General features: G+C 47.9%; 1 protein-coding gene across 1 annotated transcript in view; it reads left to right on the top strand.

Moving 5' to 3' along the window:
• LOC147426693 (GATA transcription factor 24-like) overlaps positions 1-26,410 on the top strand; it is a 72,935-nt gene that overhangs the window by 11,816 nt on the left and 34,709 nt on the right. The window contains exons 2-6 of the mRNA XM_086498136.1: positions 22,880-22,966; positions 23,039-23,172; positions 23,553-23,684; positions 24,218-24,323; positions 24,406-24,477. Coding sequence (XP_086354262.1) covers positions 22,880-22,966; positions 23,039-23,172; positions 23,553-23,684; positions 24,218-24,323; positions 24,406-24,477 — 531 coding nt within the window. The remainder of the gene's footprint in view (positions 1-22,879; positions 22,967-23,038; positions 23,173-23,552; positions 23,685-24,217; positions 24,324-24,405; positions 24,478-26,410) is intronic.

Raw genomic sequence — 26,410 nt, 5'->3', positions numbered from 1 at the left:
CATTAAGACCGCACCTAGTCTACGACCACAAGCATCACAATATACTTCAAATGACTTCTGCAAGTCCGACAAAGTCAAAATTGGTATCGTAGTCAATTTCTCTTTCAATGTTTGAAAGGCAGTCACCTCCGCGGGTCCCCACGAGAAAGGGACTCCTTTTTGTGTCAAGATATGCAAAGGGGAAGCAACCTTTGCAAACTTTCAAATGAACCGCCTGTAGTGTGAACACAATCCCAAGAAGGTTCTAACTTCATGGACATTCTTCAAATCGGGCCAATCACGGATAGTCTCTATCTTGGCCGGATCCATCTGCACTCTTGCTGTTGACACGTGTCCCAAAAAGTGTATTCACTTTTCTTCGCATTAATCACTAACTTGTGATCTCGTAATGCTTGAAAGACTTGAAGCAAATGATCTCTATGTTTTGCCTCATCCTTGGAGAAAGCAATGATATCGTCAAAGAAGGTGCCAACAAATAGCGTGTACTCTCGAAAAATCTTGTCCATTATCCGGTTAAATGTCGCAGGAGCATTGGTTAGTCCAAAAGGCATCACCGAAAACTCAAATAACCCAAAAGTCGTCCGAAAGGCTATCTTGTAGACGTCTCCCGGCGTGATTCAGCTCTGATGATATTCACTCTTCAAATCAATCTTGCTAAAACACAAGGATCCCTGTAATCTGTTGAGTATATCATCGATCCTAGGAATTGGAAATCTGTTCTTGATGGTGATTTTGTTGAGAGCTCTATAATCGATGCACATTCTCCAAGATCCGTCTTTCTTCAAAACCAACAACACTGGAGAGCAATACGGTGAAGTACTAGGCTGGACAAGACCCTTTTCCAAGAGGTCTTTCACTTGGTTCATAATTTCTTCGTTCTGGGCTCGGCTCACACGATAAGGTGGCCGGTTCGGTGGTGTGCTTCCAGGTGTCATATCAATAGTACGATCTTTAGGACGAGCGAGTGGTAACTCGCGTGGCAGGCCCTCTGAGAAGCAATTGGCATGAGAGTGGAGAAAATCTTGGCGTTCTTTATCAAGTTCAGACATATTTGTCCTATCCTCATTACTCAACTCTTTCAAAAAGATCGAGTAAACAAACAGATTGGATTTCATTAATTTAGAAATTGCTGAAGCCGATACAATAGGGACAGACTCACCCTTACGTTTTATATCGAGTACAATGGTTTTGCCCTTCTCTGTGGTCAATGTCGCTTTCCTCGCCCGATAGTCAACCACGGCGTTGTTCTTGTGGCACCGGGGAATTCCCAAGAGGACATCACAACCTTCCAAAGGCATTATGGAAAAGTCCTCATGCCCCAAATACCCTGACAATGCAACTGAAGTTTGCCAATGACAGGTGTAATAGCTATGGCTATGTCCCTGCCGGGTGCCGCTAGAACTGCCTCCACAAGTGGTCCCATCCAATCGGGAGTGATCTCGAGCCGCACTGCCAATTCCGGTGAAATGAAGTTGGCCTTGGCTCCTCCATCAAAGAAGATCAGGGCTTCTTGGTCTTTCACTTCGCCCCAAGCTCGGCAAAGTTCTGTACTCTCGTCTAACGTGCTGGGATCGGTATCCACGCAATCCGGAACCAGTCTTGTTTTCATCTTGCCTTTTCTTCCACGTTCCTCAGCTGCTCTCGAAATCTCAGGCGTTTCGTCGTCCTTGTCGTTCTGTTCTTTCTGTGCCTTTTTAGGGCACTTCGCGGAGATATGTCTAGTTTACCCGCATCCAAAGCACTTCCCTTCCCTGGCGAAGCGAGCTCTCTCGTGAGGAGTGAGCTTGGGTCGTGCATACTTCTTTTTTGGGTTGCCCTTCCTCTTTCTACTTTCATTTGTCGAAGTCTGTTCAGCTCTTCGCGTCATGATCTCATTTGTAGGGACGGTCAAACTGCCAGAGTGAATGGCAAAACCCCGTTTCGCACGACTCATCAACTCTTGAATGGAAGCTGATTTTTGTTCCAAGAAGTTATCTCGGATCTTAGTAGGAAGACCCAAGGTAAACTGCTCAATCTGTTCCTTGAACGAGATCTTCTTAAATGAAGAGGCGGGTAGAAAAGAGATGCAGAATCTCTCGCAATAAGTGTCCGCTGTATCCTTCTTGGTCTTCCGAAGATGGTTCCAAGAAGTTCGTATATCGCGTTCATACTCTCGAGTTAGCCAAGAAGAAATAAAAAGCCTCTTGAATTTCGGCCATTTAACTGACACAGTCTTGTTTACTAAAAGCGTGGACCACCAAGTTCGAGCATTCCCCTTAAAGTAAGAGGCAGCTCTCTGAATCTTAGAGTGCTACGCCCTCCCGCGAAAGCGATGTCAAACTGTTGTACAAAAGACAAAGCGTTCAAAGCATCTTTATAACCAAAAAACGTGTCAAATTTAATTGACTGTCCACCTTCCTTAAACTCTAGGACTTTCTTGCTTTTGTCTTCTAGAAAGTCACACTGGTTGGCCTTGTAAAAATTCTTCTTCTTTGCATAAAAGTTGCTGTCATCAGAGTCCGAACTGTCTGTAGACGAGTCCTCTGTAGAACTATCAATCACGGGGCGAGATTTAGGCTTCTTTGCCTTTTTTCTTGCCCTTTTCGAAGCGTTGCTTTTTTCCTTCTCTTTTTGCCTTTTCTATCTTCTTTGCTCGAGTCAGATGAGCTAGAACAACTGCGAGAAGAAGAAGAAGAAGAAGAACTGGGTACTCCTTCAAATTGAACACGCTTCTTCTGCTTTCGTGCCTTTTCAAATGTAGAGTGATGACCCAAATAACCCGGGGAGTCAGTGCCTTTCTTTTGCTTTTTGTCGTGCTTTTTAGCTTTGTTTTGCGCGTCAAAAAGTTGAGCAATTCGTGCATCAACCACCTCTTCTAATTCTTTCTCTATATACTTCTTGGGAGTAGGAGGTTTCTTGAGAGCGGGTTTTCGGGGTGGTTTTGTGGTCTTCTGCCACTGTGTGTGCACCTCCTCGAAAGAAGTCTTGCTCATATATTTTGCCAATTTCGGGTCCTTGGCAAAATTAAGCATCATCTTTGTTGCATTGTCGATCAATTGTCGACGCTCCATCTCTTGACGCTTTGCCTGAGTAGGCCGAGGGGGGCCCAACGTCACCATGAAACGCGTTTCGATGGGTGAGGATAGGTGAAACGTTTCGGGCCTTGAAACGTTTCGCTCACCAAGTGAAACACAAGCTGTTTCACTAACAACAGGTTACCATAGTTTTAGTTTTAAAGTCGCTAAACGCACGTTTCGGTTTCACGTTTCACTGTGCTCTCGTTTTAGACTGAAACGTTTCGTGGTGAAACGCCGCGTTTCAAGGTGAAACGTTTCGCGGTTACGTTGGGGGGGCCGTACTCGCGTGAATCTTCGTTGTGATCCCTTCCCGCATCTTCGGATGTAGAGGGAGTCGACTGATCTTTGCCTGAAGCCATAGGTGCCGCGAAAAAAAGGGATCGGATTTCCTGTAAAAGAGAAATCGGCCATGCTCTAATACCACTGTAATAGACTTGGACACTACTAGTCAAGAATCTACCATGACACCTCAAATAATCACTTCAAAACAGTTCATAGTTCACAATTGATTCGTCACTAGCCTGGCGGAGTCCCGTGCCTAGAGATATTGCCCCCATAGACTGGCGCCCCTTTCGGTATTTCTTTTTGTATTAATCTGTGTTCAAAGTACAAGAGTGCAGGCAGGCGCTCACACTCAGACTCTACGTCCAGATGGCCTGAGTTATGAGGCCCTGCCCACGTATTTAAAGAGTAAAAGGGATGCCAAAAGCAGAGCCCCAAAAGCTTCAAAAGCTGTCCCAAAAGCTGAAAATCAAAAACTTGAAAAATAAAGCAGAAAGGGCTTTTCTCTCACAAGCTCTCTTGAGCCCTTAAATAAAGCAAAAGCTGTCTCTCTCTCTCTCTCTCTCTCTCTCTCTCTCTCTCTCTCTTGCAATTGCGTAAAAAAGCAATGCCAAAAATGAGCACCAAATCTGCTGTAAATCGAGGAATCCGTACAGCCTGGCCACGTGGCTGCATTTCCGTGAATTTCGGAAACTGCCGTAGAGTAGCCACGTCAGCAATTCCAGCATCTCCGCATTTTCCTAGCTTTGTGCAAGGTGTGTGTGTACACATGGGCTAGTCTTCGCATCTAGTCCGGTAGCAATTCAAGGCCAATGACTTGTTTATAAAGGCGTTTTGTTTCGAAATTTTCTTCACTCTCTTTGTTTTGTTTAGTTATTGGTTGTTTTGAAGTATTAAAGTCTATCAAGACTTGTAGATTGTATCATTGCGGTAGTTCACGGTCTAATTGGTGAGTCACTGACAAGGTGGTGAGACAGACAAATACATCTGGAATAGCAAGTACCGGAATTGAAAAGAGAATCGAAAACTGGAGACAAGGCAAAGTGCGGTGGAGTTCACTACTTAAATGCGGTAGTCCCTAACGTAGGCGCCCCTTGCGGTACTTTATTATTGATCTTTGAAGAGATTCAACTGTCGGGGGAGTTTGTAACAAACTTGGACACTCCAAGTACAGATTCTACCGCGACACAGCGGAGATTCACTTCAAAATACCTCAGAGATCAAAAGAGAGTCGACACGGCCCGACGTAGTTCCGTGCCAAGAGATACTGGCCCCAAAGACTGGCGTCCCTTTCGGTATTTCTTTTATATTAATTTTTAAGCAGAGTACAACCGACCCGCGGGTGCTCGCTATTAGACTTTGCGTCCAGATGCTATGAGAAGTGAGCCCCCTTGGGTCACTTATAAAGGTTTTACAAGGGTTGCTAAAAGTAGAGCCCCAAAAGCATTAAACTTCAAAAGCCATGTCTCCCAAAAGCTAGCACTGCCAAAAGCAACCAGCGAAAATCGCGGAAATCCGTACAGTTTTGCCACGTCAGCAGCCAACGCGCTTTACGGCAGTCCGTACAACAGCCACGTCAGCATGCTCTTTGCTTCTTATTAATGGCACCTAGGCCCCTCGACAAAGGTCCATAAGTTGGACATGCCACGTCATCAATTTGTGACATAACCCCCTCTTGGAATTGTAATCGTCCTCTATTACACCTAGACAGAGGCCATAAACTGTCTTAGTAGACAGTGACTGTTAGTACCGACGCACTAGACACGACACATCTAACACTTGTACAAATCGACAGTCACATCACAAGACATCACTGAAAAAATTCATTCCAAATCTCAGAGCATGACTGCGGGCAACGTATTTAGTAACCACATTTAGATCCATTCTGGACCTCATTGATGCCGGGTTAACTAATCCCATATTGCAATCATGTGCATAGAGATTTTTTGACTCAAGCACTGTCGTGTGCGAGAATCATTCGCCTCAAGCATTGTCGTGTGCGAGAATCATTGCATCATTCGGCATTTACGATACCGGAGACATCCCTGCCGGCGCTAGCGACGCAGTGATTGTGTCAATCCCCAAGAAGGGCGATTTGACCAACACTGATAACTATCGCAGGATTGCGTTAATCTCCGTTGCCATAAAAGTCCTCAGTATGGTCGTGATTAGGCGGATGATTAAGATACTTGAAAAGAGGAATTTCTTCAATCCCGACCAAGCAGGCTTCCGTACTAATGAGAAATGCATAGGGCAGGTCGCATGTCTGAAAGAGATCGTGAAACTCTGTCACAAGGATGGGAAACCAACTTATGCGGCCTACATTGATTTCAAGAAGGCATGCGACACAGTACCGCATGAGGCGTTGTTCCTAAAGCTCGCTGCGGCTGGCCTGCAAGGTTGAGCACTTAGATTCTTCCAAGCGCTCTACAGGTCCACCTCTCTTAAAGTCCGACAGATGGAACAACTGTCGGATTCGATCCCGGTGTAGCGGGGAGTCCGCCAAGGATGTCCAGGATCCCCCTGTCTATTCAATATATACATTAACGATGTTTTAGACGCAGATGGGGAAACATGGGGCCTGGAAGTACCTAACCTCCTTAAGAGAATAAAAGGACTCCTTTTTGCTGACGACCTGGTTCTACTTGCTGACTCTCCTGAAAGCCTACAAACGAGCCTTGACAAGGTAAGTGAATGGGCAAAGACATGGGGCATGACCTTTGGAATTGACAAATGCATGGTCACGGTGTTCCATGGAGACCTGCAAGATCTCTCTATGAGGATCTTTATTTTGGGTGGTGAGATGGTTGCGGTGGGTGCAACGTACAAGTACCTTGGCATCGACGTAGACTCTACCTTTTCCATTGACGCATCGTCAAGGAGCGAGCGGACAAGGGGAGGAAAAGTCTCTTTGCATGTCAGCACCTACTGGCGAACCTAGCCATCCCTATTTGGTCTCGACTGACTGTTTTTAAGGTGTGCGTGTATCCAATGATTTGTTATGGCGCGGAAATTATGGGGGCCCATGACCAGCGTGTCCTTCACTCTCTGCAGCGCCTCGTTGCCACCGGGATGTGAATGTTACTCGGAAAGGGAACAAGGTCAACCTCTGTAGGGACGGCAACTCTCCATCACGAGTTTAACATACCACCTGTACTTGCCTTTTGTGGGGGACAACGAGCAAGGGCTTTTGACAAGTACCGCTCGGTTTCATCTACCTGGATAGGCTCCTTGGTAAACAAGAAGCCTAAGAACCAACCGTTCAAGAAGTGGACTTGGACGACAAGAACCCAGAACTGGATGAATAAGTATATCCCAGTGGCTGACTTTAGCTCAGTTCGCTACCACGCATGGGGCAAGTGGGACGAGAGGTATTCGTGCCTGGCGTTGGAGCCCTATAAGGAGGCTGGCTTTGAACAAACACGTGGATACCTTCTGCAGCTCAATAGGAGCACTATAGTGAATAGGAAGGAGGAGAGAATGCTGGCTCTTGCGAGAGTAGGGGGGCTTAAACTGGCTGATAGTTACATGCGCGGACACAGCATTTGCACGCTGTGCTCCCAGTTAGAGGGTCGTTCGCTTTCGCATTTGCTGATGAGCTGATTGACGGTTGATGAAGCGAGGGGGCGTTGGCTAAACCGGTTCAACTCCACCTTCAATGCAATCGACCTTGAAGAAAGGACCGTTATCCTCCTTGGTGGGGAGGCTTGCGGGAAGCGGATGCCCTTCTGGGTACGCCTTGATCGGCACTCGAGGGACGGAACCGCAAGGCACGTGCCTGTGGCGAAGTTCCTCGGTGAAGTTGTACCCCGGTATTTGGGTGCTCTACATAGGCGGATGGGAAGATAATGCTCCCCTTCCTATGTTGTTATTTTGAATCTGATCCCTTTCGGGGGAAATGACGTAATTCTCCCCAAGCGAAGCCAGATGAGCTACAAGAGCGCCCAAGTGCCATTCCCCCCCTGGGGGGTCAACTTCACCTAAAAGGGGTTGGGAGGTGCAAACGGGAGACACCACCAACCTCAGCGGACGCCACCTGTGAGCCGACGCTCTTCCAAGTGGGTATGCAATTTCCTAGGGGAAAACCGTCGGGTTTCAAAGGCAGTTTAGTGAGGTGAGCGATAAGTTACCTAGAGGAGGCAACTCCAAAGGGAAGACCGAAGAAAGTCCCGCAGTACCTGGGCCTCTGAACAGAGGTACTTGGTCGCTGTCACGCCCAAATCCAAGTGGCGAAGTGGGTCTCTCAAGGGATTAGTCATGGCCCTAAGAGTGTAGATAATTCTGAACTCTCATAGTCCAAAGGAAACTAGTGACAAAAGCGTCTGCCTTCGGTTCTGGGTGCATAGTCTTGGTCGTTCTTCTTGTATACTTTTTTGGTGTATGAGGGGAGCGGCCGAGCGTGCCCTACCCGACTCCGAAAACAAAAACAAAAAAACTGTCGTGTGCGAGAATCATTTTCGCGGATCCAATCCATCACTAAGTTCATACTGAACAAAGTGGTCCAATCATTCATTCCATTGAATCAGTTGTGATTCATGATTCGTTATCAGGTTCATTCGGGAGTTGTCACTTCTCCAAAATCATCATCATCTCATTCTTTTTTTTTTTTTTTTCCGAGAAAAAGATCCTTCTATTAGTTAATGAAAACCGCCCATAGGGCTACATCCACCTCTGCGAGAGAGGGCTACAACAAGCATGATGGGGAGACTCTCCCAATGAAAAAAAACAGCATATATACAATGAGGCTAAATCAAGAGATGGGAGGAGGGAAGAGCCACACAGGTGGACAGTAGTGCCATCTGAGCACCCCCTGGACTATGGTGTAGAAAGGCCCAGGGCGCCAGAGTCGAAGAAAAGCCTCGCGGCGCTCCCGCATGCGGTCGGAGCTGCCCTGTAGTCCCTCAAGCTGTCCTCTGAGAGTATGGATCATCTCTAGCCAAAAGTCACGAACAGTCTCTGCTGGTGGCATAGGATGAGCCTCAAAGATGCGGAAACAGCGGGCCCGCCAGATGAACCAGAGAGCTAGGCCGCTGATGAGCTCCCAACACTCCTCTCTCTCACTGCACCACTCCTGTGGAGTAATCTCTGTAGCAGGCTGGAGTGTAGGTTGCCCCCCCTGTATCACTATCATCCTGCTCGTGGAAGATAGCTCAAACTGAAGTGCTAGGCCCGTGAGGGTGGACCAAGCCGCTGCCCCCCAAGTGTACTGTCGAGCCGTGGAGAGGGCAGGCATCAGCCGAAGAACATCCAGCCACACCTGCTGGGCCGAGGGACAGTCCCAAAGACAGTGACGCTGACTCTCCACCAACTGGTCACAGGCTGCACATGCGGCCAAGAGACCACTATGCACAAGCCAGCTCCCTACTGTTGTGGCTCTATGTGCAACCAGCCACTGGAACAAGGTGACTCGCCTCGGCTGTCTGGAGTCCCACAGCCTCTGCCAAAAAGCTGCCAAGAACTCGACTGTGAGGCCCTCCTCCTGCCAATGACGTGCTGTAGCGGGGCGGGCCTCTCTGTGCTGCAAGTATATGACGTCCAAGCCGAACAGTGTACTGAAAGAACGGGACTCCTGGGCGGTCGGCAGAAGAGAAGGGGTCCCTCCATAGCCACTCACCAGGATCCCACTGTACTCGTGCTAGTGGACAACACTCCCAAGCCCATAGCCTCCAGTGTCCAGTCTCAAGAGCTGCTGGGTCAGGGTCTATGACGCAAGTCCTCCCACAGATGCCCACAACTCGGATCCTCTGGAAACAGCACTCTGCTACCTGCGGGGCCTCTACTGCAACTCGCTGTAATCGTCCCCCACCCTGAAGCTCGAAGAACAGGGCTAGGACAGTCTCTGAGCAAGCCCTTACTGAAATGAGAACCTCCAGTCGTGTGAAGGCTCCCATCCACCGGGGTGCTACAGGCTCGAGAGGCGTGAGCCACTCAACTGGAACTGACTCTGAGATGTCCTGACACATGCTCTGCACCCCTCTCATGCCCTGTAGCTGGACAGCCTGCACCTCCTCTGACAAACCTGTGAACTCTAGCCAGTCACCTAGAGAACGCGCTGGACCTGCCGCCATGGGACCCCAAGAAACATGAGGCCGACTCCCAACCAAGTGGCCTCTCTGAGTGCTAACCATGGGGTTCCAGACGAGGGGCTGCCGTAGGCGCTCCTCCGTGCACGTCGGCTGTCTCTGCTCTACGCCACGTCATAAGAGCTCCCAAGATCGAAGCAAACTCGCAGCGAATCTGTCCTCCAGTCTCCCGCTCAAACCAACTCGGCGCAGCTCTGAAAAGATCCATTTGGTCGAAGGTTGCCAAGGGCCTCCTGATTGAGGCACCCTGGCACGAAGCCTCTGCAACAAGAATTCCTTCCAAGGCTCCTCGCCTGGAAGAAGTCCTCTGACGACAAAAATCCCAAGAAGGGCTCTGCTCTGCTGTGCAGGATCAATGATCCCAAGCCCTCCCTGAGAACAAGGAAGTGTGATGACCGACCAAGCCACCTTGGCTCGGGCAATCTGAGTATCGTGACCTGACCAAAGGAAGTTCCTGATCAGCCTCTCTACCTGGTTGATACAAGAACTCGAGAAGATCCAGCAAGAAGTGATGTACCACATAGTCGCCAACAACACCTGGTTGGCAACTACTACTATACCAGCCAGCGAAAGTCGTGCTGAGCTCCAATGTAACAGCTTTCTCCTGATGGACAGGAGAAGAGGACCAATCTGCTGCTCGGTGGACAAGTCCAGACCAACCTGACAACCCAAGTACCGAACTGCAGTCCCTGGAGGAATCCACCTGAAACTCTCTCCTGGCATCCAATCTGGCACAGGAGCACTGCCAACCGAGAAAGCCACTGTCTTTCTCCAGTTGATCAATGCGCCCGATGCACAGCAGAAGGTCTCCAAAGCCTGCTCACATCTGTGTAGATTGGCCTCCTGGCCCTCTAAGTACAAGGCTGAGTCGTCGGCAAACTCAGCGTCCAGAAGCTCATCTCCCCGTATAGGGAGTGCTAAGCCTGTCAAACCAATCTGCTGTGACACCAAAAATCAACTCATCGCCTCCGCATAGAGCAGAAAGAGAAAAGGGGCAAGAGGACAACCCTGTCTGACCGAACGTGTGAGCATGAAGCGCTCACCTCTACCTCCTGCCAACAGCACCTGATTGTGAGCCTGTCTGTACAAAGCTGACACCCCTCTGATCCAAGCCTCTGAGAAGCCCATCCTGCATAGCGTGCCCTCTAGAAAGTCCCAGTCAACTCTGTCGTATCCCTTCTCAAAATCGAGCAGAAGAATCACAAGGTCCTCCCCACGGAGCCGTGCAAGGGCAGAAGCCTCCCAAAAAGTGAAGATGTTGTCAAGGATCGAATTTTGTAGGCTGAGTTGAGAATGGTGATGGGGCGCCACTGTCGAATCTCATCCAAGGAGCCACCCTCCTTTGGAATGAGGTAAATCAAGCCCTCACTCATGCTATCCGGCATCACTCCTGTGTGCAAAATGTACTGAAAGGCACTACAAAGATCTGGGCCAAGCAGGTCCCAGTAGTCCAAGAAGAAGCTGGGAGTCAGCCCATCCTCACCTGGACAGCTACCACGAGGGAGGGCCCTAAGAGCCGTGTGCAGCTTCGCAAGCTGAAGAGGTATCTCTAGCCTTTGGCGCATCTCCCTAGTCACAAGACAAGGCATCTGTGCCCAAACCTACTCTCTGCATGCATCTTGTCTCTCTGACTCAGCCGACAGTAACTCATGGTAAAAGTCAGTAGCAACTGCACGCATATCCTCTGGCTCACAAACATCTGACCCATCCGGTCTCCTCAATTGATTGACCTTGGCATGCGAGTGCCGAGGTCCCACTGTCTCAAAAAAAGCACCTATCACTCTGTCACCCACCTGAGTCCACTGAGATGCCTGTCGGTGAAAGGCAAACTCATGGCGTCTCTCCTCTGTGCAAGCAAGCTCCTGTCGAGCCTGCTGTAACTGCTCCTCCAACCATGGACTGTCTGGATGCTGCTCCTGCATCCTCTGTAGTGAAGCAATGCCTCGTCTGAGACGCTGCTCCTCCTCTCTCGCTGCAACCCGTCGAGCCAGAGACTCCTGGAGAAAGAAGTGGCTAAGCTGAGCTAGGCCTGAGGCCACTCTGTCTGCAGGTGAAGCCTGGCTGTCCATGCCCTCTGTCCATGGAGCCTCGACCCTCTCTTTGAGTGCCGAGTCCAACAAGACCCGCTCTGGGATGCGAAGCATCGTGCTCCCACTCCTCTGCCTGTCTGCCACTGTGAGGATCACTGGTGCATGGTCCGAGAAGGATGTCCCTGCCAGGATGCCCACAGATCCCCCCAAGTCACTGAAGTGGTCACTAGTGTAGAAGCGATCTATGCGCAATAGATTCACTCCTCCCACTCTGCGGTCCGATCTAGAGAAGGCAAGACTCTCTGGAGGCCTCACAAAGCCAGAATGCTGCCATGTGTCCGAGACCCTCAAAGTCATACACAACCTCTCCCAAGCTGCTAACTCGACTCCATGCATAGTAGCATGGCTGCCTCCGATCCTGTCAGAAGGGTCCTCCAACATGTTGAAGTCCCCTCCTACACACCACTGGTCAACCGGTGGCAAAGACTCAACAATCTGTGACCAAAACTCTGCAGGAGCACTCGCCACATTGGGCGCATAGATGTTCAGGAAACCCACAAGGCCACCCTGAACCTGCATACTAATCCACTGAGCCCTGCCTAGCACGATAATCCCTCTGCCCACAATGGCCTGCTGCAATGAGTCCGCAATAGTCATACATACCCCACCCTGGATGCCTCCAGGTCCAAAAGCAGCTGACCAAAAGATATCATAACGTGTATGCAACCTGTGTATGCAACCATCCCACCACTGAGTCGAAGGACCACTCTGTCTCAGTCCTACCACAGAGGGGGAAGGAGAAACCAACTGCTGAGTCCAAGGCCTCTGTCCCCCTAGCGGCAAGGAACAAAGCGTGGACCCTGAAGCAGGCTGCCTCGTGGTCTGCTGCAGAATCGCCGAGAAAGCGAGTGAACCCGTAATTGAAGAAATCCCAGCGGCGTCGGAGGTCAATGCTCGTCAGACCACGAGGGATAGCTGCAAGGGAAGATGTCTGAATCTGCAGAGGGGGCCGCAAGAAGGGTTGACCCTCTCTCGCTAGGCGACTCGTAGCAAAGGCGTTGCCAAGAGATCTCCTAGCCGCCGGCGAGGGACCAGTCTCGTGAGTCGACTGTGGTGCTGGAGCAGGAGGAGGGGGGGAAGGAGCTTTGGGGGGGGGGGGGAAGAGAAGCGGGGTGGGGCGACAGAGACAAGGGGGCGAGGTGGGGAGTGGGCGGGAGCAGAGGGCGGGGGAGGGGATGAGGAGGTGGGAAAATTGGAAGGCGGAGCGGCTGGCGTAGGGGGCTCCTCCTGCTCAAGAGGACCAAAGCGGTTCCCCGTGGGGACCCACTGCTGCTGAGTAGGCACCTGAGGGCCATTCTGAGTGCCAGGCTGTCTCTGTGGCCCCTGGCGTTGACGGCCACGGGCTTGTTGCCATCCCTCCTCCGCTGGAGCCCAAGGCTCGGAGGGTGGCTCTGAATCTTTGCGCTGTGTCGCCGGCTGTGGCTACGGCCCAGCCTTGGCAGGGTGGGACTGAGGCTGAGGTGCGGGTCGTGGTCTCCTCCGTGGACAGGCCTTCGCTAGGTGGCCCATCTGTCTGCAAATGAAGCACTGGTTCGGGAGACCCGAGTACTCCACACTCTGTCTAAACCAACCCCCACTCACCCGAGGCAGAAGGATGACCTTCGGGAGCGTGTGGGTATCTCTGACCAAAACTCGAACTGAAGGGATGCCAGCCGCCTTGGCAGCTACTGATGCTGCCGTACGAGGTGTCACCAGGATAGGCCCGATGGCGGAGCCAATCCTGGAGAGAAGTGGAAGGTACTCCCTCCGTAAACCCGGAAAGCAGACTGAGATGGGGATGTTGAAACCGGCCTGTTCAATCCAAAAAGGGCGGTAGACTTTACTTTAAACCTTGATTTAGCTTTCACCCATTATTAGTCGTCTATTTTACCTGTACTTTCAAGACACAACAAAGGGGAGAGGGATACAGGCTGCTAGATTGCACCTGTATGAGTAGACAGACACCAGATTGGCCCCTAACTTAGGCGCCCCTTTCGGTATTTCTTTATTGTTCAAAAGAGGGAATAAACGCTGTGGTTCCTACAAGCTGCCCCGCACAAACTCGGCTGAATTTCCACTGTTCCAGCCCGATTTCGGCAGCATAACTGTACTAGAACCCTTCACGGTCAGTATTCCCACGCATTGACCGACTTTCCCGACGCATACGGGCACTTTGCAAAACCTGGCGAGAATCTGCAGCACGCTGAATTCTCTGTTTTCAGCCCTGAAAATGCTCCAGATCGCCTGTACAGCGGTCCCCTTGCGTCCCCGAACCTCCTGGGGGTATTAGGGTCCGTTTAGGGCCAAAACCCTAAACCTGCAAAAATACACAGCAGGCTGTAATTCACTGTTTCGGGCTCCGTTTCGCGTGCCGGTCGCATCCCTAGCAAGTCCTCGAGCTCCCGCACCTGTAGGGCTACTTGCCCTTTGAATCGGACGAGATTTCTGGCGTGAAACCTCTCCGAATTCACCTGTACCTGCGGGGGGATTAGCCGCTAGCTAATCCAGTACCTGTGCAAGAGGCTCTTGCCTCGGCAATCGCGCATGAACCCACACAACTGTACATTGGTCAAATGAAGAGCCCACTAGAGGGGCATAACATACTGCCAAAGGGGAGAGAGAGGGCAGTGCGTAGCGTGCAGGGCATCACTCCTGGCACCGCACTGTGCATAAGAGGGAAAGCAAGCACTCCATAGCTCTTAACCTGTGACAGAGACTTGCAAAATGAGCCTCCCAACTATAAATCACGTTTTTGCCTTCTCTATAAGTAGTAAACTGGCCTCAAAGTGCCAAGTGTCACTCATTTGTGCATTTTCCCGCTTTAGACCCTCGGGTCTAAAAATATCTCACCTGCAGCCTCTGTTGACTTGGCCACAGAGTAACAAAATGATCCCCATGTCAAACTGCACGTAATGACGCGAAGACATTTTCAGGTCCCAAAATAGCAGTTCCCTAAATTTTAGGAGATGCTGCCATTGTATCTTTCTAGGTCATCCGACCCTCTTTGTACACTGCGGCCACATCCAGAACTGAAATGTAGCCTCTGTAGCAAAGGATTCCACTTTGGCTAGTCAATGACCCCACTTGGCTAACCATAGTCCTTGTCCAACCTTAGTGCTCTCTTGCCCTCAGGCCCGGACTCCCTCTGGACAGTTCCACACTAGCTATGCAATGCAGGGCAGTTAGATTTCCCGAGGGGTGTTTCCAAAAAGTGAAAGTAAATAGATAATAAGAAAGAAATCAACAAAAAGGATAGATAGTAGTCACACGCTGGTGACAGATGTCCGCCTCCTCTACTAGCACATGCGAAGTCGGGTCAAAACCATGTCGCCACTGTCGAAAGTGGGCGCGTGATGCTCGGATGGCCAATGGACTCATAGCTATGACCTTGGAGGCCATCTCGGATGTCTCGAACTCAATCTGGTAGTACCCCCGTCCGAGAATCTGGACATCCAAGATCTTGCCCACCTCTGCGAGGAGGCGGGCCTGGAGAAGGTCACGCAGCTCTCCTCTGCTAGGACGGGTGCCGAGAACCTTGTGGATGACAGAAGTCGCCTGCAAGCGTTCTATCTCTGCGGCAAGGCTCGCTTGCTCTGTCGGCGAAAGAGCAAGTCGAATGGTGGGCTCAGGGGGGTCGGGCGAGGGGGCTTAAGGCGAGTCCCTCTGAGGTGGAGCTGGAGCCTCCATCTGTGTCTACTGCTGAGTCGAAGAAGCGGGCGGCGAAGAAAATCTGCGAACGAGTACGCCAAGCACTTGTCCGAAGAGAAAGCGTTGCCGAGCGAGGTGCAAAAGACCTTCGGGAGCGAAGAGGACGGTGGGGGGGATGGTGGGACGGCGAGGGCGAAGTGGGCAGCCGGGCAGTGTGCGGGTGCACAAGCGGCAGCGAGCGGGTGGATGGGGTGGGGATGGCAACGCGCAGCCTTTGGGGCAGCGTGAAAACAGGGGGGGGCAGCGGGCGGGCTGAGGGGAAGCGCGCAAGGGGCTGCGGGTGGGGGGGGGAGGGGCAGCGGGGGGGGAGGGGGGGGGGGGAGAGGTTAGCGCGCAGGGGTAGCGGGGGGGGGGGGGGGGGGGGAGAGGGTAGTGATGGCGCATGAAGGGGGGGGGGCGAGCAGTAGTAGCCATCTCATTCTTAATTCTTCTCTTTGTCCATAATTAAAAGATTCTTTCATAAAACATTAGTTTTATTCAAAATTTAAAATCATGTTACAAAAAATCTTATTTCATAAATTCATAAAGCAAAATAATGCTAGTTCATCCATAATTTTCTATCAAAACTCTGTTCTGGAACAAGTATCGCCTCGTCGTGCTGTCCTTTCAATCTGACAGTCATCCTGATTCTTGTGCTTTTTTGGGGCATGTTCTCTGTCACAAACTGCTGACATGTGAATGTCTAAAGAATGGAGCCAGCTTATAGATGCCGGTTGAGGAGCCTAAACCCTAAGAAGAACAAGTAACAGAAGAAGTCGTCCTACCAACTAATGGGGACCCCGTCCGATGGGGCTCAAGTGACATAAAGGGCTTAAAAAAAAGCAGGACTCACACACACACTCACACAAAGCTGATGACGTGGCAGCTGTCCGGAAGTTTCCGAAATTACGCTGGTTGATGATGTGGCAGGTTGTATGGATTTTCACGTTTTGCGCTGGCTGATGACATGGCAGGCTGTACGGATTTTCGTAAATTACGCTGGCAGCTTTTGGCATTGCTTTTGGGACCAGAAGCTTTTGAGTTTTGAAGGCTTTTCACTATAACTGCTTTTCAGGCCAAGGGCCTTTAAATATGTGCTAAAGATATGCCGAAAGGGGCGCCAAGGTTTGGGGCCAATACTCTATGGGGTGGAATTCCGCGACTCCATATCGCGTGTCGTCTCTCTCTTTCAGTTCAGTTGTTATTGAAGTGCTAAAAGTTTGTTTAGTGTATTCTTTTCTATTGGCACGTGGTGCCGTCTTGTGACATTCTCCACATTCAAAACACTTTCTTGCTTGAAATATTCATCTCTTTGGTCTTCTGTCAGTGAAGGTCATCTATCTCTTTGTCAATTGTTTCTGCTATGACTTGTTGAAGGTTCATCTGATGCATTAGGAAGAGAATGGGGTCCAGGAGGGCCTCTTTATTTGGCAGTTTAAGGAAGTCAAACCTTTAGTATAAAGAAAGTAATCAAAGGACAACTTTTGAATTCAAAGAGGCAAAACGGCTAGTTTATTTGAATTCAAAGTTTTCCCCCAAAACAAAATTTAAAATCTAGGAGGTAAAACCATATCATGTAGCATATTTATGGAAAGAGCTCGATGTGTAGATTGGAAATCTATGATCTCCGCTCAAATCGGAGATCAGATATGGGAGTTATGGAAGGCCGAAAATCATAAAAGTTTCCACTTCCTTTTTGGGGGGAGAAGTGCATCCTTTGACCACTCTTATACATCTCTTACACACCCACCATTCTTGCACACATGGCGTACACCTATTCATCAAAATGTAAATCACCTCCATAAGTTCATGGCAAATAAAGAGGCCCTCCTATACCCCTCCTCCTCTTAATTGGGTAAATAAAGTTACCCGAATGTATAGCAAATCCCTGCTTTGCATGTCCCATCAACTATTGTATCGACTCGGACTTCCTTTCAAGACAGTAGTCTCGAATTTCTTTGGGAAGTCCACTACAAAATTGCTCAATCTGCTCCTTAAAACTGATCTTCTTAAAGGATGAATACCACTGTATCAGTACGGGCACCATCACGCTTCCTTTCAAGACAGTAGTCTCGAATTTCTTTGGGAAGTCCACTACAAAATTGCTCAATCTGCACCTTAAAACTGATCTTCTTAAAGGATGAATACCACTGTAACGGTACGGGCACCATCACGTGTGTCACAAAGTTATGACATAGTGTGCCCAACTGGAAAGAAATAGCTGAGAGGACAAGAGAAACTGAACCCAAAAGAACAACGGAACTCTAAAGGTTTAGGCGAGAGGCCTAAAGAGGGTTAGGAATACTCGGATAAATAGAGTTTATCACTTAATATTGAAGCCAATTGATTTAGCAAGAGAGAGAGAAAAAGAGAAGATCGACACAGTATTGGAACCAAAAGATGGGCTGGTTCCGCTCGTAAAAGTATCTTTATTTTACTGGGGAGAAGTCTATACAAGCACTTGAACCGAACGTATTATCACGTCGATTCTAGAATTAGACTTGATGGTATTTAGAAGCCTTGGCTTTCTATTCTCAGGGAAAAACCCTAATCCAAGGAACTTCAGTTCCTTATTCTAAACCCTCGAGAACCAAGGTTCACGCCTTTGGATCGCACCTTCTAGACTCGGTCGGGGCTTGGCATCCCTGCAACACTTTTCTGACTCTGTTGCGAGAGTCCTCTTCTGTAGAAATCCTAGCAGCAACCTTACTTTCCTGGATGCAAAGTCCCACCTTAAGAATCAACTCCTTTATCCTACCTCGAGAGTCTAGCGCTCTCAGATCCGTGGATCTACTCCCCAAAGTCAGGGTATGAAACCCTTGGGCTGATCTTGCTGTAGTTCCTCAGAGTACTTTTTCTCCAACAAAGGCTCATGCCTTCCTTTGCTCTTACTCCACACCTGCAAACAAACACTCAGAGATCATAACATGAAAAATGTTACCTTCAAAGCCTCGACACTCGGAACGCAACTTGGTTCTTGAAAAGAAACTTCTTGGAAGAGATCTCGACCCAGAGAAGCCTCTCTTCCAATCCTACACACAAAAGAAACAAACTTGGACACCCCAAGTCAAGATTCTACCGCGACACATCAGAGATTCTCTTCAAAACAACTCACAAAAGACGACACGCCCCGGCGTAGTTCCGTGCCAAGAGGTATTGGCCCCAAAAACTGGTGCCCCTTTCGGCATTTCTTTTTATATTAATCTGTGTGCTAAGTACAAAGAGAGTCCATGTGTACTCACTCTTAGACTCTGCGTCCAGATGCTCTGAGGAATGAGTCCCAAAAGGACTTATTTATTCTTACAAGGGGTGCCCAAGAGCAGAGCCCCAAAAGTTAAACTCAAAAGCAACTGTAAACAAAAGCTGCCAACGTTAATTGCGGAGATCTATACGTACTACCACGTCAGCAAACCAATGCGTTTTGCGAAAAATCTGCCACGTCAATAGTCAGTGCAATTTGCGGGCGTCCGTACAACTTGCCACATCAGCCTGTTGGCGCATTTCACGGGACTGTGCCGCGTCAGCAGGGTGTGTCTGGGGGCTTGCCACATCACCAGTTTGTGACATACCCCCCTCTTGAAAGAATTATAATCGCTCTCAATTACGCTTGCAAAACAGATAGAGGCCATAAACTGTTTTAGTAGACACTGACTGTTAGCATCGACGCACTAGACACGACACATCTAGCACTTGTACAAGACGATAGTCACAAACCCTGCTGACGCGACACAGTCGTGTGAAATGTGCCGACGGGCTGACGTGGCAAGTGTACGGACGCGCGCAAATTGCACTGACTGCTGATGTGGCAGATTTTTCGCAAAACGCACTAGTTTGCTTATGTGGCAGTACGTACGGATCTTTGCAATTAACGTTGGCAGCTTTTGGTTACCGTTGCTTTTGAGTTTAACTTCTGGGGCTGTGCTTTTGGGCACCCCTTGTAAGAATAAATAAGTCCTTTTGGGATTCACTCCTCAGAGCATCTGGACGCAGAGTTTGAGAGTGAGTACCCATAGACTCTCTTTGTACTTTGCACACAGATTAATATAAAAAGAAATACCTAAAGGGGCGTCAGTTTTTGGGGCCAATACCTCTTGGCATAGAACTACGCCGGGTCGTTTCGTCTTTTGTGAACTGTTTGATGTATCTCTGCAGTGTCGCGATAGAATCTTGACTTGGGTTGTCCAAGTTTGTTACAATGGTATCAAAGCGCGACCGATTTCTCTTCTACCGGGGAATTCGATCTTTTTCTCGCGACACTTACGGATTCCAACAAGAATCAGTCGACTTCTTCTGCATCTAATGATGCGGGAGAAGATCACGAAGAAGATTGAACCGAATTAACAGAGGAAGAGTACGGGCCACCTTGGCCTTTTGAGTACGAACTTCAAGAGATGGAACGTCGACAACAGGTTGACGAGTGCACAAAGCAGATGACTAAATTTGCGAAGGACCCTCAGTTTGCAAAATTTTTGTGTCAGCAATCCATCGTTGAAGTGCACACTCAGTGGCAGAAAGCCACCGAACCACCCATCAAACCGGCAATGAAGAAACCTCCTTCTTCGAGGACGTTTACAGAACAAGAACTGTAGGAGGTGGTTCAGACTTGAGATTTGTCAGCTTCTGGACGCGAACAATCAATCCAAAAAGCAAGTGAAAAAGCGCAAAAGGGGACTGACTACCCTGGTTATTTGGGCCGTCATCTTCTTTTGCATATTCAAGAAAGCAGAAGAAGCGTGTACGATTTGAAGGACTACCCAGTTCTTCTTCTTCCTCTTCTTCTGACAGATCTTCTAGCTCTTCTGACTTGAGCGAGGAGGACAGAAAAGGCAAAAAGCGAAGCAAAAAGCAAAGCTTTGGAAAGAGCAACAAAAAGGCAAAGAAACCCGGATTCCGCCCGGTTTTAGATAGCTCTATAGAGGAGTCTTCCTCTGACAGTTCGGACTCCGATGACCATATGTTTTACGCAAAGAAGAAGCATTGCAGAGCTAACCAATATGACTTCCTCGAAGACAAAAGCAAAAAAGCAAAAGGATTCAAAGAAGGTAGACAATCGATTAAAATTCAAAACACTTTTCCGCTTTGAAATATTCGTCTTTCTGTTCTTCTGTCAGTCGAGATCGTGTATCTCTCTGTCGTTTGCTTCCGTTTTGACTTGTTGAAGGTTCATCTGGTGGATAAGTCAAGTTACTAGAATGCATAGCAAATCCCTGCTTAGCATGTCCCATCAATTGTTGTATGGACTCGGACTTCTGCTCAAGGCAGTAGTCTCGGATCTCTTTGGGAAGTCCACAACAAACCCACTCGATTTGCTGCTTGAAATTGATCTTCTTAAAGGATGAAGCAAGTAAAAAAACATCCCAAAATCTCTCACAGTAGGTATCCAAGGGTTCTGCCTTGACCATCCGAAGATGCTTCCAATGATTACGTCCCATTCGTATTCTTGAGTGAGCCACGAAGAAATAAAGAGTCTCTTAAACTTCAGCCACTTTGTCAGAGTTTCTTTTCTTAACAAAAGAGTGGACCACCATGTCCGTGCATTGCCTTTCAAAAAGGATGCTGCCCGTCTAATCTTGGAGTGCTCTGTATAGCGGCCTCCAGAAAATGCTATGTCAAACTGTTGGATAAAGGCTAAAGCCTTGGGAGCATCTCAAAACCCTGAAAAGTATTCAAACTTTATTGCTTGTTCACCCTCTTTGAATTCCTTGGTCTTTTTGCCCTTGTCTTTGAGAAAATCATATTGATTGGCTCTGTAAAAGTGCTTCTTTATTGAGTAAAATATATGGTCCTTCGTTGTTTCTTGCCCTTTCTGTCCTCTTCACTCGAGTCAGAAGAGGGTGAGCTATTCGAGCTGTCAGAAGAAGATGAGGACGAACTGGACAATCCTTCTAAGCGTACATGCTTCTTCTGTTTTCTCGCATTCACAAAAGAGGATTTTCGGCCCAAGTAACTAGGGAAGTCATTTTCCTTGTTACGTTTCTTCAATTGCTTCTTCTTTGCCCCCAACAGTTGGTTGACTCGTCTATTAACCACATCCTCAAGTTCATCTTCAGTAAACATCCGTGGGACAGGAGGTTTCTTGAGAGCTGAATTTATCGGGGAATCGATGGCTTTCTGCCAATGGGAATGCACCTCATCAATGGGGTGCCGGGTCAAATATTTGGCATAATGGGGATCCTTTGCAAACTGAAGCATCTGCTTTGCACATTTATCAACCTGTTGGTGACGCTGCATATCCATCATTTGATATCCCGTAGGCCAAGGTGGCCTGTACTCTGGATCTGTCGATCCGTTTGAATCTGTCTCCTGTTTTTCAAGTGTCATGAGGGTTCGTCTGATTCTTGGGGATTCGTCGTTTGAATCCATGTGTGTTGCAGTAAGAGGATTGGATTTGCCGGTAGAAGAGAAATCGGCCGTGCTCTGATACCATTGTCACAATCTTGGACACCCCAAGACAAGAATCTGACACGACACACGAGAGAAACCACTTAAAATACTTCATAACTTTATCACACTTTAATTGAGTCGACACGGCCCAATGTAGTTCCGTGCCCAGAGGTATTGGTCCCAAAAGCTGGCGACCCTTTCAATATTTATTTTTATATTAATATTTGGGCAAAGTACAACTCCTGCGGGCCCTCTGCTCTCGGACTTTGCGTCCAGATGCCCTGAAGAGTGTAGGGGCCTCAAAAGCAGCTACATGAAAAAGCTTCTAACTCAAAAGCAAACTGCCCCAAAAGCATCTGGTTTCAAAATCTGCCAGAAAAAGCACTCAGCGCGAACTACGGAATTCCGTACTGTCTGCCACGTCATCATGCTGTCAGCGCAGATCGCAGAAATCCGTATTGTCTGCCATGTCAGCCTGCGCAGAATACGGGCCTGTCTGTGCAGTCTACTACCACGTCAACCTGCTCTGTTCGTGGGCGGTCATGCCACGTCATCATTTGTGACAAATACATAAGAAATAAGCACTCTATAGTAGGACCGGGTGCTCTCTCTCTCTCTCTCTCTCTCTCTCTCTCTCTCTCTCTCTCTCTCTCTCTCTCTGCCTCTGTGCTTGTAAATGGTTTTCCCCAATTAGTTTGAAGCAAATTTCGGAAGGGGGAGGGGGGATTATTCCATCTTCTGGTCCTAGTGTGGTGTTGAATTCTCTTTTGCTAGACTTTTCTTTGTCGTATAATCTTGCCTCAAGGTTGCAAGGAAATCTGTATCTGCATAAGGTAGAAATGAGTCACCGCTTTTCATGCATTGAAGAGACAATGAGGAGCTGGGAATAGAGTCGCATGTTGGCTAGGCTGACAACTATCTCCATCACTTACAATGGAGAGCAAGCTTGTAGGAAATGGTTGATAAGGTGGCCAACCCTTCATGAAATATTCTCATGTTAATCCTTGATTCAACAACACCTTAACGTTTGATCCAACGCGACTTGAACATTTAACACATTCAGCTTCTCAACTTCTAGCAAAGCCGTTGCTGTAGTAAAGGGATAATGCTCTTTAAGCATTTGTTAATGCAGATGGCTCCAATTTCAGTCAAATTACAACACATTTTGCTACCACTATTATAGACACATACAACAGCAGGAATCTGTTCATTCAATCATTCAATAGTGAACACATTCCCAAAGTTGTAGACTGACGACCTCAACATTTTTGAAAAAGTGTAATCTGTTTTAGGTTGTTGACAGAGGAAGTTGATGCAGGTGCAAGCTGTATTGTTGCTATTGGGAGGACGTGAGGTGCCAATTGGCATGCCAGGTGTCTCAATGCAAGGTCATCAACCACACAAGGTCTGCGAGTCTTTCAGCTTTGCATTGGTTGCCATTACTATCAGCTGCTTCAAGGAATTGGTCCTTTGACAGGCAATACAGGATCTTCCTCAACGACTAAATATGCCACAGAGGCTAGCATCACTAACTAGGTTTCGAGAAAAGCGCAAGGAGCGGAATTTTGAGAAAAAGATTCGCTACACAGTAAGAAAGGAGGTTGCACTAAGGTAAGAAGCTTGTAATTATGGGAATCCTTTAACAACCCCACACACACACACACACACACCCCACACATTTCGTCTCTCTCTCTCTCTCTCTCTCTCTCTCTCTCGCCCGTGCGCACTATTAACTCTTGCCTAACTTCCTTGCCTGTGCTTTTTTCCATGATTTGGTTTTCAAGATTGTAATTTTTGTAGATTCTGCTTCAAAGAAGCTAACACATTTGTTCTCTTCTCAGTCCTTGATATGTTTCAGTTTCTATGTCCAAATTTTCAATCTGTCAAAATTCTCATCTGTCTACCTTGCACTTTCCTTTAAAGGTTAATCTGAGGTATCTGTACATTTACTTTGTTACAAGCAAGACATTTTTGTTGGTCGGAAATGACAGGATGCAGAGGCGAAAAGGGCAATTTGCGTCGAATAAACCTGTAGGGGAGGAGTTGTCAGTGCTGACTAGTTCAGATAACATGCAACCATGGAGTAATCAGCCTGGGAGCATTAGTTCTCAGCAGGAAGCCATGTAACTTTCTTTTATGCTCTCTTCGTACTTTGGTCTCGAATGGCACGTGAACAACCTTGAATGGCAAAAGTTGATGCTGTTGTTTCCTTTCGTTCTCAGAAAAAAAAAGGTTATGGGTGAGGGGGTGGGGGGGGACTGTTGCAGGCTCTGCGAACAGTGTTATTTGATGCTCCTCCCATATATATATTTATAAAAAACGAGTAGTTGTGCTTAATATTGTTGAATTTTTGGCAAGGTGGAAAGTCCTGAACGGAATGAGCTCATGTTTGCCAGTACACTTATACTTCCTCACTGCTGTGTGAAATGAGGTTCTGAGTTTATGCTGCAATCCAATCACATTTCTTGCTGCAAGTTTATCCAGCGATCTCCTTTTGAGGCCCGTTTTCTCTTGTATTGTACTTCTCTGTGGCCATTTGTTTGTTTTATTTTTGTTTGAGATGCAGGTCTTTCAAAAAGCAGTTCTAAAGCTTGTGATGTGTTTGCATAGTTTCTGTTACATACCTTCCTTTTCATTACCAACTTCATCTTGGCAGCTGTCTGCACTGTGGAACTGGGGAGCGCTCTACTCCAATGATGCGGCGAGGGCCTAATGGGCCAAGGACGCTTTGCAATGCTTGTGGGCTGATGTGGGCCAACAAGGTAGTTTTCATTCTAAAAGCACCAACATAGTCTAGCTTTGTATAACATATAAGAAGGATAAATGTGGCTCTTTGTTTTTCAGGGTGTATTGAGAGAATTATCCAAAAATTCACAGGTTTCTAGTGCATCTTCTCAGCCACTTAATCAATCTCAAGTAAGTAATTTTCGTGGTTCCTGTTCTTAACTGTGAACAAAATCAGGATTCGAATGGTCAGGCCACCAGGGGAATTTGTAGTGAATCTGTAAACACCTTCGGTTTCTCAAGTTGATTGTGTCCTTTATGTGTTAAATTATTGTTTTGAACCTTCAATTAGTTGCATCCTCAGAGTGTGTTTCATATGCCGAGTTGATTTCTGCAAGATCTTGTTTGAAAAGGATCAGAATGTAAACTACATTCTTCTTATATACAAAGCAATTTTTTGGGGCAGAAGATGTCAACTTTAGTGGCTGGCTTATCTGGAATAGGAAATGGTTGCAATAACCGTGGAGCCTTTTGCCTATCAAACTTTACCTTTTGGCAAATCACGCATGCTCGCACAAGGGCATCCACATCTCTCCTCAAAGTAGGCCAATAAAAGAATGTCTTGGCCGCTTTCACGGTCGCATCTATACCACGATGCCTTGCATACGGTGGGACACGACTTTCTACCATAACCTTATGTCGCAATTACTACCAAAGACTGATCTTGGCATGTATTGTTGGTTTCTAGGTGCATTACCAGCCATGCTTTGAAACATAGATCCACCCCCAAAATATCTAGGATGTACCGTTGCCGTTGGAAAAATCTGATGCATAAACTGGAAATTGGTTCCCTATCCATTTAAACCAACATTTGGACTCTCAAAGGTGGCTGGTTGAACTGGTATAGCTTGTGGAATTCACGTTCTAGCCACATGTTTGTGGACAGAAAGAGTTTGTCTTGGAGCTCCAATTGACTCCACAACATGAGAATGCTCCTTGCCTTGTTGAGACGCATAAAGGACCTGGGCTTGAGCCTCAACGGCCGGGCTCTATTGCATGAGAAAGTTGTCTTGTCTGCTGTGACATTGGTGGAGCTTGTAGAAATTCCATAAACTTGGGATTCTGCACCAACCAAGAAAACACATTCACAACAGTAACCAACTGTATCCTGAACGCATCCTCGTCTAGTTGCCCAGATATAAAGCCTTGAGCTTGTGGAGCATTCACATCAACGAAAGGCACATACAGTGGTGGCCACGAACCCTCTCTTAGAGTTCAAGCATATCTCTTGGTTTATCCGGTCGGTCCCAGTTTCTCCCAGGGACAGGTGCTAGGGAGTGAGGGTTGTTTTGTGGCTATGCCCGGCCAGTGTGAGGTAGGTTTCTCATGTCAGGTTGTGTTTAGCCATGTTTAGCTCAGGGTTTTGGCATAGTTTCCTAGCCACATAGGCTTCCCTTGCCATAGGGTTCCTTTTTCCCTTGGACTCTGAGTGCCCTCCAAGGCCTTCTGCCCTTATTTGCTATTTTTTCCTATTTATGGGATTTATCTCCGGGGGTGGGGCTGAGGGTTGGGTCGGACATGCCATATATATGCAGGAGCAGGGGCGCCTATTTGTTGCTAAATTGGCTTTGTTTGACAGAAAAATAATGAATTATTGGATCTATAAGTGAGAGGGTTTTCTCGCTTGCAACACCAAGGAAAAAATAATTCTAAATGAATTATTGGAATTTTAAGTGAGGGTTTTTCTCACTGGAGCAGTGTGACATGAAACGTTTCGAGGTTTCGTGCGTTTTGGGGTTTCGAGGTTTCGAGGTTTCGTTTTGAGGCTCAAAAGAAAGCGAAACACATGTTTCGTTTTACATGTATGTACTTATACATTGAATATACATATAAATTTACCTGTCAAAACATGCGAAATACCAAAATCTAAATGTGAGAATTGAGTCACGAGTAAACAAGGTATCGATTTTGTGAAGCGACCTGGCTTTAAAAATCCCCAAATGGGTGATTTAAGGTCAACTGGTCAAAAGGGGGCCAAAAAAAAAAATCAACTCGTTTCACCCGTTTCGCCGAAACATTTCGGTCGTTTCGTTGTTTCGGGGTTTCAGCGAGCCGAAACGCGTTT

The sequence above is a fragment of the Adiantum capillus-veneris genome, chromosome 24 (genome assembly GCF_014529385.1).
Source record: "Adiantum capillus-veneris isolate H3 chromosome 24, ASM1452938v2, whole genome shotgun sequence".
In the NCBI taxonomy this organism is placed as follows: domain Eukaryota; kingdom Viridiplantae; phylum Streptophyta; class Polypodiopsida; order Polypodiales; family Pteridaceae; genus Adiantum; species Adiantum capillus-veneris.
Note: the sequence above shows the minus strand (reverse complement) of the source record. Positions and strands in the feature narration are given on the sequence as shown.